The 12,770-nt window shown below is 33.1% G+C and overlaps 1 protein-coding gene across 1 annotated transcript in view; it reads right to left on the minus strand.

The window, feature by feature from the left end:
• The window catches only part of LOC145246709 (tetratricopeptide repeat protein 21B-like), a 1,013,541-nt gene that overhangs the window by 869,931 nt on the left and 130,840 nt on the right, over nucleotides 1-12,770 (minus strand). Inside the window, exon 3 of the mRNA XM_080108443.1 lies at nucleotides 2,127-2,237. Within this exon, the coding sequence (XP_079964569.1) occupies nucleotides 2,127-2,237 (111 nt within the window). The remainder of the gene's footprint in view (nucleotides 1-2,126; nucleotides 2,238-12,770) is intronic.

Here is a 12,770-nt window from a genome sequence, read left to right on the forward strand (position 1 = left end):
ATATAAATAGTAACTGGGTTCTGTCTACAATTTGCTATTGGAGAAGTGGTATTTTCCACTAAGGATCATGTATTTATCAGTTGTTCTATTTTTAAATCTCTTAAACAGCTACATGGTAAGCAGCTGATGATTCCCATTTTCTATTTGACAATCTAAGTTAAAGGTTCTTTTTTACCATCGATATATATAGTGGAATTCCTTTGTGTACTTGTGGATTTTCTAGCAGAAAGTCAGCTAATGCAAGTGCTAAGTCTGCAATATGTTTAATTTAGTTGTTTTTTCCAGGAATTTAAATTGCTTTTTTTTATTATTATTATTTACTAGCGTTACCTGGTCAAAACATATTGCTGGGTGGGGAATTTTATGACATAATATTTAAAAAATACACCAAATATCCTAACTTGTTACAAAAAGTGGCCACATGTTAGAATTAGGGAAGCCTAAAACACAATCAGCTTGGTCTATGAAAATCAAATGCAAAGTAACTCTTAAAGCTTAAATGGGAAATATAGCACAATCAAGTTGACACACCGGTTCTTGCCAGATCAGCAAAGTTAAGCAACATTGAGCCTGGCCAGTACCAGACGGGTGACCATTTTGGAAGGCAAGGCACTGTATGTACCACAAGGTAAAATATCAGGTTGGGAAACTGGCAAGGTATATCCTTCTCTCAAACCATGGTAGGCAACCCATCTAGTGATGGCGTCACGATAAAAAATACCCTGAGTAGCCCTGGCAAAGCATCAAGTATTCAGCTACGAACAAGATTTTAATTACACCACAAACTCATGTAGTGAGTTCAATCTCAGCTGCGGCCGCATGTTATGTTACGTTAAATAGGAAATAACTCTCATAGCTTAAATGAATATGCTTATTTCCTGTTTTAAACACAACTGTTGTCAGCTATTTATAATTGAATATAAATTAAATTAAAAATAAATCAAATGAATCAACTTTAATATTTCTAAATACAATTAAAACGATTTGATTACCACAAACAATAGCATCAAGTTAATTATTAAAATAGATTTTTTTTTAATCTAATATACAAATGAGGTTACTCATTGAATGTACATTTCTTTTGAATAAATAGTATATATAGAAATTATGCTGAATACAAGTGCATTTAATTTGTGAATGAGTTTACCTTTTGTACATATTATTTAAATTCTGAATAAAATAAACAGGCAGGATTACAAATTTATTGTAATAGATTTATTTTTAATTATTTTATTTTAGTATGTTTTTTTTAAAATACTCCAAACCTCTTTAGACATATATATATATATATATATATATATATAGTCATCCACGTACAGTACTGTTTCGCTGTTTCACAGTTCATCAGTGCGGCTAGACAAGCAACTACCTCAAGCCAGGATTGAAAAACTCGACTGCCCCTATGACAGTCGGAGCTACTAACCGTTGCACTATACGGCTGCTTCTATGCGGGTAGTGAATTAACAATGTTTTGACATTGTCCAAATACCTAAGCTCAATTTGTTTACACAAAGAGCATCGCTTCATATGCTAATGGTAATTTGTATATCACTTCCCAAATGCTCAACCCAAGATAAGGGAGCATTATAGTCATCCACATACAGTACTGTTTTGCTGTTTCACAGCTCATCAGTGCGGCTAGACAAGCAACTACCTCAAGCCAGGATCGAAACCCGACCGCCCCTATGACAGTCGGAGCTTATAACCGTTGCGCTATACATATATATGTATATATATAACTCTGAAATAAAATTCCTATGAATCAGATTATGTGATAGATCATTAAAATTGTATATATAAATATATATGAAAGGAAGTTAGTAATGTTGTTTGTCAGCTTGTATGTGCGTGTTTGACTTAAATGAAACAAATTGAACAGAAACAATGCCTGCATGGCATGACTTTAATTAAAAATGAACAATTTCGCCTCCTTATTTCAAGAAGATGAAGCAAGAAAAGGTAGCGACCACGTTTGATAATTTGTAACAATGAATCTCATAAGTCATGAAGATGCTTAATAAAGATGAAGGTGATGGAGGAAGGAAGAGAGATAAAAAAAAAAATAAGATGACAAAAATTCGAAAACAACTTTTCTAATAACTCAGTTCCATACAAGTGAAACTTACCGATTGTTTTGCATCTTTTGTGTGCGAATAACAAGGCAAGAACGGAACAAAGGTTGAGGTCTCTTTTGTCTTTGACCAGTTCCAATTCACACATCCCATCTTGTGTACGACCTGCATAGCACAATAGAAAGATAAAAAATTCATCAACAACTTTCAATACATAACACAACAGAAGCATAAGATTTTAAAACTAATATATAAGAAAGATAGCATCCTGTTTATTCACACAAGTTTGATTAAATAAAATACAGAATAAAAATTACTCATTTATATAGGACTAGCATCATTTCCCAGAGGGCGGAGCATGGATAAGAAAATAAAAGAATTAAAAAGTGTGTGTTCAACATCATTCTTTTAATATTCATCTCTAACTCTCACCATCTCCTCTCTCTATCTACCTCTTTACCTTTTCTGCCTCCTTTCCCTCTCTCTCACCTTTAACTGCTACTACTTTAGCAATCAGAAAACTGTTGACAAATTACTACATAATATTCTTCTAAATGTCGATCCACCCCTGACTGATTTTGTTCCTGTTGATGCTCAAAAGAATGATATTAAAAATGTATCTACTTACATTTCATTCAAAACAACAATGAAAAAGAATATATCAGCTTTGTGGGTATGTTGTGTAGCGTTTTATTTTTGTAATTGTTTTTATCTTGACACACACACGCAGACAATTGCCTTTAATATAACAGACTAACCATTTATGTTCGACATTATCCACAAGTTTTATACTGAAAGTTCTGTTAATTTTTCAGAAAATATATAATTAAAATGGAATGTATGATTAAAATGCTTCAAATACATTTAAAAATATCCAATGTTTACGAAGTAAAACTGTTTTGTCAAATACCGAGTTGGGAAGATTGTTTTGGTGTCGTATAAAATAATAGATTATTATATAAACTCACGTGACAGGAAAGTTAAAGACTTACAAAAATCATGTTTTCACCTCTGAACTCCATATAAATATTTTTATTAAATATTTTACTTAGCTATAAACGTTAATTGTAGTGTTCTATTATTATTAAATTTATAAGTGACATTCTAACATGAGTATTTCATAACTAGAGAGGCAATCTACTTATGTAGAGGAGTGAAATTGCTTGTTTGTTTTTTTTTGGGGGGGGAGGGGGGCTGAAATAATGGTATCTATACACAAACACTGGAAGGAAAGTAATATTTGATATAAATGAAAAATTACATTTTCTTTAGTAAACCTATCTTTAACACTAAATGTTGAAGGCAATAAAAAGAAAAAAAGATGGAAATGGTTCATGCAGAATTGCCATGAAACAAATATCATTAAATGTCCATTTATAGTCTAAAGAACCATTAAAAGTCATTCTCACTAAGAAACATTGTGGTGGTGTAAACAGGCATTAAGATATTGTGAAGATTGTGCATTCTGTTGACTAAACCATTCCTTAACCCATGGCTGCATTATTTCTTTGAATGCCATCTTTATCTACTATGAAAATATGCACATCACCAAAAACTCAACAATAAAGCAAAAGAGAATTGATTTTGCAAAAACAAGAATAAAAAATAAATTTTATGTATCAACATTAAATCAAATTTATTATTACAGGCAAGATGTTTCACCACAAAGTTCAGTATACATACTTTCATTCAAGTTTTAGTATACTTCAACTGTTTTGTAACCATTTTTTTTTTTTTTTAAACAGGAATCACCACTTATCAAGGCCCGGAGGCCACTTGAGGATAAGGGTTAATGGGTATACATTAGTCAATGTGATTATAGCATAGTAAACATAAGTGGAAATTTTGTAAATTGGATTACTTAGGGGGACGGTTCATCAAGAACTTGTTTGCATTAGACTTGAAGACAATCAGATTGTAGTCAGCTGGAAAGCAAGCAAACGGAATACAGTTCTACAGGCGTGCAGTTCTAAGAAAGAAGCTTTGTTCATGGAATCTACGTTTAGGTTTAGGCACAGATAAAGAGTGGGGGAGGGAATTATTGATAGTGTTTTCAGCTAGACGAGTGTTTCTTGTGAAACTTTGGCGAGGGGGGACCATAGACTGAAGCTCAGTCGAACACTTTCCATGAAAATAATGATACATCAGAGACAAACTTGCAACATCTCTTCTGTGAGATAGAGGTTGCAGGGAAGAGAAAAGGACATCTTCTACGAGGCTACAAAGTCTATTTTGAACTCTATCAAGGCAGGACAAGTCCTTTCTAGCAGCATCCTTGGACGTACCTGGCTCTTATATTGATAGAAAATTGTATCAGCAGTGAGATATCTACTGGATCGATAGAAAGATCCCAACATTTTTCCAGCGATTTAGGTTTAGGCACAGATAAAGAGTGTGGGAAATTATTGATAGTGGTTTTGACTAGACGAGTGTTTTTCGTGAAAGTTTGGCAAGGGGGGAACCATAGATTGAAGCTCAGATGAGCAGTTGCCATGAAAATAACGATAAAGCAGAGACATGTTTGCAACGTCTCTTCTGTGGGAAAGAGGTTGCAGGGAAGAGAAAATGACATCCCCCACTAAGCTACGAAGTCTATTTTGAAGGTAGGATAAGTTGCTTCTAGCAGCTCCTGCCCAGATGTAGCAACCCCATGGAATATATAGGTTTAGTTGTTATTTTTTATTTATTTATTTTCTTTTTTTACATCATATCAACCCGTTTTGGGTTATTTAATTTTATAGTCATTTTATAAAGAAAAGTTTTTATACTTCAAGTTCTTTATATCTTCATTTATTTATTCATGTTTGATTGTTTTGTAGAGAAACAAATTAAGGTTTTTGTTTGATTTTGCAGAACTTAGTGGAGTTTTGCAAAGAGAAAGGAAAAATGACAATAAAATCAGTGGAAAAGTTTTTATGTTTCAAGTTCTTTATTCAAATATTTATTCATTATATTTAGATTTGGTTGTTTTGTAAAGAAAAAATTGTTTTGGTTTTTGATTTTGCAGAACATTATTGAGTTTGGGAAAGGAAAAAGAAAAAAAAAGACAATAAAATCAATGTTTGAGGCATATTAGGTTAAGGAAGCCAGTATCTCCAGACAGCCTAATTATAGCGCCAGTAGTATAAAATAAAAGCAAAGCATATATCCGTAAAGTTAGAAGTGGTGGAAGAAAGTCCCAAAAATGTGGTTAATGGTAAAATAGAGGATAGTGTTAAGGTGAGAGGGGGGTGCGTAACGTTTAGTTTGTGTTTACTTGTTTTAGTGATAAATAAATATGTGGAAAAAGGAGGTGGATATTTTTGTTTTTAATTTAAAAGATTCGCTCAAGGTAGGTAACTCTTGTTCAAGAGAAATAACTTCATCTGCTAGAAAAAAAAAAAGAGGGGAAAAAATAAAACTAGAATATTTTATATTTACAAAAATTATGAGATAGATTATCCTCATCATAATATTTTGCCCACTTTCTAGACATGCCATATTATAAACGTCAGTAGCCTATCTGGAACTTTTTTTTTTTTTTTACATAGGCGTCACCACTTATCAAGGCCGATAGGCCACTCAAGGATAAGGGTTAAAGAGTGTAGAGTAGTCAAAAGGACAATATAGTAATCGATAGTAATGGAAGTTCGGTAAATTTGTTAACTTAAGTGGAACGGCTCATCAGAAACTTGTTCACATTGGACTTGAGGACAACCATATTATAGACAGCTGGAAAGCAGGAAAACGGAAAACAATTCCACAGGCGTGCAGTTCTAAGAAAAAACTTTGATCATGGAATCTATGTTTAGGTTTAGGCATGGATAAAGAGTGTGGAAAATTATTGATAGTGTTTTCAGCTAGTCTAGTGTTTCTTGTGAAAGTTTGGCGAGGGGGACCATAGATTGAAGCTCAGTTGAACACTTTCCATGAAAATAACGATAAAGCAGAGACAAACTCGCAACATCTCTTCTGTGAGATAGAGGTTGCAGCGAAGAGAAAAGGACATCAACTTTGAACCAAACCTTTTATTTAATCTTATTCTGTGTGCCATGCAGTTAATGTTTTTGCTTTTAGTTTTTAAATAGAAATTCAAGGTCATAAGGTAGAATTTCCTTTAGCTAAGTGTTATTCATGAGACTACTATTAAAAACTAGCAAGAGATTGCTGAAAAAATGGTGGGATCTTTCTATCGATAGATATCTCACTGCTGATACAATTCTTTATCTATATAAGAGCCAGGTACGTCCAAGGATGGAATACTGTTGCCACATCTGGGCAAGAGCTGCTAGAAAGGACTTGTCCTGCCTTGATAGAGTTCAAAATAGACTTTGTAGCCTCGTAGGAGATGTCCTTTTCTCTTCCCTGCAACCTCTATCTCACAGAAGAGATGTTGCAAGTTTGTCTCTGATGTATCATTATTTTCATGGAAAGTTTTTGACTGAGCTTCAGTCTATGGTCCCCCCTCGTCAAACTTTCACAAGAAACACTCGTCTAGCCGAAAACACTATCAATAATTCCCCCCACTCTTTATCCGTGCCTAAACCTAAACATAGATTCCATTAAAAAATCAGGATATCAAGAGTTATGGAGCTGCTGAAAATAAACACAAGATTCAGCATTTGCCCCCCCCCTCACATTTAGCTCCAAAAAAAAAGAAATTACTAAGTCCATAATTTGCCCCCCCTCCTTTAGCCTCAAAAGTCCCCAAGGCCTTAACATATTTAAATTTGAGTTCAGCACCATGCAAAACTGCTAGATAGACATACACAGAAAAGTTTGGAAAAATATGGTAAAATAGTCCCAAAAATCGAGTTTTTATTAGCCCTAAAAGAGCCACTGGGGCACACCCAAGAGTTATCGCAAAGTATAGACAAACAAAATTATATAGAAATCAATTAGTTACAACTTTTCAGAAAGTTTTAGAAAAATCCAAGGCATCATTTTTTTTTAATAAGCACAAGTGTCAATTTTAGCCATTTTAACCCAAAAGGCGCCCCTAATGGGGGAGGGGGCTGAAGTTTTCCCAGAAAATCCGTTCTGTTACTTTTTTTACTCATATCATGTTTAATGTTTGTGCAAAATTTCAAAAAATTCCAATGCATAGTTATTGAGAAAATTGCGGACGGACGAACGGACAAGGGTGAATTTACAGGTCCACCCTCCTTTTGTTGGGGGACCAAAAAATTAACATTACAGTAATCCTATATAGGACGGGTATTTAGCTAGTGTACGAAGCAATTTTATGATATTCCATGAAAAATCATAGTTTCCCTTCTTTAAGTCTGCATGTGCACACACACACACACTGCCATAAATTTTATCCTACAAAAATGATAAAAATAATAAGAGAAAAGAGTCTTGCGTCATTATTCTTTCAACCCAACTTAAAGTATGGTAAGACGCGAGGAGCCTAAACCAAACGGTTTGCATTCTTTCACACTGTAAATTGCTTGACTTCAAAAAACAAATATTGCATAATTAAACTTGCAGCTTTGTGCAAAAAGCCAAACCATTAATATCAATAAAGCTGCAAGTGCACATTGAAAACTTGATAGAGTTTAAACAAAAAAAAAAATTTACACACGCTAAAAACAGAAAAATATTAAACTCGTTTGAAATCAATTATATGGAGACAACTTGCGCTTTAAGCTAAACAAGCACTAAAGTCAACCAATGCTTTAATAGTGTGTACGTAGGTCGACATTTAACAGGCAGCATTTCTTTTTTATTGTTATACAGACAGATGTTCTTAACAGCCGAAGGCAAGGATTGATTCTTCAATGTTCTTGTTAGTTTCTTGTGTTTTCTTATAGAAAACGACTTACAATTTGGATGAAAGAAGTTTAATCATCTCCAAGCATTATTTCTGACTAACTCATCGTTGTTATTTTCACTACATTTTAGCTGTTGTATGATCTGATATTTACATGTAATTTTTGTATGCGGTAAATTTTTTGTAATTTCAAAGTGAACGGTTTATTATCAAACGACTGGAATAGGCAACTCTTATTCTACATTCTAGTTTCTTAAGATATATTCTATCAGTCCCATTTCCAGACATATTCTATCAGTCCCATTTCTAGACATATTCTATCAGTCCCATTTCTAGACATATTCTATCAGTCCCATTTCTAGACATATTCTATCAGTCCCATTTCTAGACATATTCTATCAGTCCCATTTCTACACATATTCTATCAGTCCCATTTCTACACATATTCTATCAGTCCCATTTCTACACATATTCTATCAGTCCCATTTCTACACATATTCTATCAGTCCCATTTCTACACATATTCTATCAGTCCCATTTCTACACATATTCTATCAGTCCCATTTCTAGACATATTCTATAAGTCCCATTTCTAGACATATTCTATCAGTCCCATTTCAACGCATATTCTATCAGTCCCATTTCTACACATATTCTATCAGTCCCATTTCTACACATATTCTATCAGTCCCATTTCTAGGCATATTGTTTCAGTCCCATTTCTAGGCATATTCTATCAGTCCCATTTCTAGACATATTCTATCAGTCCCATTTCTACACATATTCTATCAGTCCCATTTCTAGACATATTCTATCAGTCCCATTTCTAAGCAAATTCTATCAGTCCCATTTCTACACATATTCTATCAGTCCCATTTCTACACATATTCTATCAGTCCCATTTCTACACATATTCTATCAGTCCCTTTTCTACACATATTCTATCAGTCCCTTTTCTACACATATTCTATCAGTCCCTTTTCTACACATATTCTATCAGTCCCATTTCTAGACATATTCTATCAGTCCCATTTCTAGACATATTGTTTCAGTCCCATTTCTACACATATTGTTTCAGTCCCATTTCTACACATATTATTTCAGTCCCATTTCTACACATATTGTTTCAGTCCTATTTCTAGGCATATTCTATCAGTCCCATTTCTAGGCATATTCTATCGGTCCCATTTCTAGGCATATTCTATCGGTCCCACTTCTAGACATATTCTATCGGTCCCATTTCTAGACATATTCTATCGGTCCCATTTCTAGACATATTCTATCGGTCCCATTTCTAGACATATTCTATCGGTGCCATTTCTAGACATATTCTATCAGTCCCATTTCTACACATATTCTATCAGTCCCATTTCTACACATATTCTATCAGTCCCATTTCTAGACATATTGTATAAGTCTCATTTCTAGACATATTGTATAAGTCTCATTTCTAGACATATTGTATAAGTCTCATTTCTAGACATATTGTATAAGTCTCATTTCTAGACATATTGTATAAGTCTCATTTCTAGACATATTCTATCAGTCCCATTTCTAGACATATTGTATCAGTCCCATTTCTAGACATACTGTATCAGTCCCATTTCTAGACATATTGTATTAGTCCCATTTCTAGACATATTGTATCAGTCCCATTTCTAGACATATTGTATCAGTCCCATTTCTAGACATATTGTATCAGTCCCATTTCTAGACATATTGTATCAGTCCCATTTCTAGACATATTGTATCAGTCCCATTTCTAGACATATTGTATCAGTCCCATTTCTAGACATATTGTATCAGTCCCATTTCTAGACATATTGTATCAGTCCCATTTCAAGACATATTGTATCAGTCCCGTTTCAAGATATATTGTATCAGTCCCGTTTCAAGACACATTGTATCAGTCCCGTTTCTAGTCACATTGTATCAGTTCCGTTTCTAGTCACATTGTATCAGTTCCGTTTCTAGTCATATTGTATCAGTTCCGTTTCTAGTCATAATTGTATCAGTTCCGTTTCCAGTCATATTTTATCAGTTCCAATTCTAGTCATATTGTGTCAGTTCCAATTCTAGTCATATTGTGTCAATCCCATGTCCAGTCATATTGTATAAGTTCCATGTCCAGTCATATTGTATCAGTTCCATGTCCAGTCATATTGTATCAGTTCCATGTCCAGTCATATTGTATCAGTTCCATGTCCAGTCATATTGTATCAGTTCCATGTCCAGTCATATTGTACCAGTTCCATGTCCAGTCATATTGTATCAGTTCCATGTCCAGTCATATTGTATCAGTTCCATGTCCAGTCATATTGTATCAGTTCCATGTCCAGTCATATTGTATCAGTTCCATGTCCAGTCATATTGTATCAGTTCCATGTCCAGTCATATTGTATCAGTTCCATGTCCAGTCATATTGTATCAGTTCCATGTCCAGTCATATTGTATCAGTTCCATGTCCAGTCATATTGTATCAGTTCCATGTCCAGTCATATTGTATCAGTTCCATGTCCAGTCATATTGTATCATTCCCATGTCCAGTCATATTGTATCAGTTCCATGTCCAGTCATATTGTATCAGTTCCATGTCCAGTCATATTGTATCAGTTCCATGTCCAGTCATATTGTATCAGTTCCGTTTCTAGTCATATCGTATCAGTTCCGTTTCTAGTCATATCGTATCAGTTCCGTTTCTAGTCATATCGTATCAGTTCCGTTTCTAGTCATATCGTATCAGTTCCGTTTCTAATCATATTGTATCAGTTCCGTTTGTAGTCATATTGTATCAGTTCCGTTTCTAGTCATATTGTATCAGTCCCATGTCCAGTCATATTGTATCAGTTCCATGTCCAGTCATACTGTATCAGTCCCATGTCCAGTCATACTGTATCAGTGCCATGTCCAGTCATATTGTATCAGTTCCATTTCTAGTCATATTGTATCAGTTCCATGTCCAGTCATATTGTATCAGTTCCATGTCCAGTCATATTGTATCAGTTCCATGTCCAGTCATATTGTATCAGTTCCATGTCCAGTCATATTGTATCAGTTCCATGTCCAGTCATATTGTATCAGTTCCATGTCCAGTCATATTGTATCAGTTCCATGTCCAGTCATATTGTATCAGTTCCATGTCCAGTCATATTGTATCAGTTCCATGTCCAGTCATATTGTATCAGTTCCATGTCCAGTCATATTGTATCAGTTCCATGTCCAGTCATATTGTATCAGTTCCATGTCCAGTCATATTGTATCAGTCCCATGTCCAGTCATATTGTATCAGTCCCATGTCCAGTCATATTGTATCAGTTCCATGTCCAGTCATATTGTATCAGTTCCATGTCCAGTCATATTGTATCAGTCCCATGTCTAGACATATTGTATCAGTCCCATGTCCAGTCATATTGTATCAGTTCCATGTCCTGTCATATTGTATCAGTTCCATGTCCAGTCATATTGTATCAGTTCCATGTCCAGTCATATTGTATCAGTTCCATGTCCAGTCATATTATATCTAATCAATAAGTAAAACAATGCTAATCAATAAATAAGTAAAACACTGCTAATCAATAAATAAGTAAAACACTGCTAATCAATAAATAAGTAAAACACTGCTAATCAATAAATAAGTAAAACACTGCTAATCAATAAATAAGTAAAACACTGCTAATCAATAAATAAGTAAAACACTGCTAATCAATAAATAAGTAAACACTGCTAATCAATAAATAAGTAAAACACTGCTAATCAATAAGTAAAACAGTGCTAATCAATAAGTAAAACAGTGCTAATCAATAAGTATAAAAGTGCTAATCAATAAGTAAAACACTGCTAATCAATAAGTAAAACAGTGCTAATCAATAAGTATAAAAGTGCTAATCAATAAGTAAAACACTGCTAATCAATAAATAAGTAAAACACTGCTAATCAATAAATAAGTAAAACAGTGCTAATCAATAAATAAGTAAAACAGTGCTAATCAATAAATAAGTAAAACACTGCTAATCAATAAATAAGTAAAACAGTGCTAATCAATAAATAAGTAAAACACTGCTAATCAATAAATAAGTAAAACAGTGCTAATCAATAAATAAGTAAAACACTGCTAATCAATAAATAAGTAAAACAGTGCTAATCAATAAATAAGTAAAACACTGCTAATCAATAAATAAGTAAAACACTGCTAATCAATAAATAAGTAAAACACTGCTAATCAATAAATAAGTAAAACACTGCTAATCAATAAATAAGTAAAACACTGCTAATCAATAAATAAGTAAACACTGCTAATCAATAAATAAGTAAAACACTGCTAATCAATAAGTATAAAAGTGCTAATCAATAAGTAAAACACTGCTAATCAATAAATAAGTAAAACAGTGCTAATCAATAAATAAGTAAAACAGTGCTAATAAATAAATAAGTAAAACACTGCTAATCAATAAATAAGTAAAACAATGCTAATCAATAAGTAATTAAAACAATGCTAATCAATAAGTAAAACAGTGCTAATCAATAAATAAGTAAAACAATGCTAATCAATAAATAAGTAAAACACTGCTAATCAATAAATAAGTAAAACACTGCTAATCAATAAATAAGTAAAACACTGCTAATCAATAAATAAGTAAAACAATGCTAATCAATAAGTAATTAAAACAATGCTAATCAATAAGTAAAACAGTGCTAATCAATAAATAAGTAAAACACTGCTAATCAATAAATAAGTAAAACACTGCTAATCAATAAATAAGTAAAACACTGCTAATCAATAAATAAGTAAAACAATGCTAATCAATAAGTAATTAAAACAATGCTAATCAATAAATAAGTAAAACACTGCTAATCAATAAATAAGTAAAACACTGCTAATCAATAAATAAGTAAAACAGTGCTAATCAATAAATAAGTAAAACACTGCTAATCAATAAATAAGT

This window comes from Euprymna scolopes, chromosome 24 (genome assembly GCF_053919585.1).
Source record: "Euprymna scolopes isolate OS-2025 chromosome 24, ASM5391958v1, whole genome shotgun sequence".
Lineage (NCBI taxonomy): Eukaryota > Metazoa > Mollusca > Cephalopoda > Sepiida > Sepiolidae > Euprymna > Euprymna scolopes.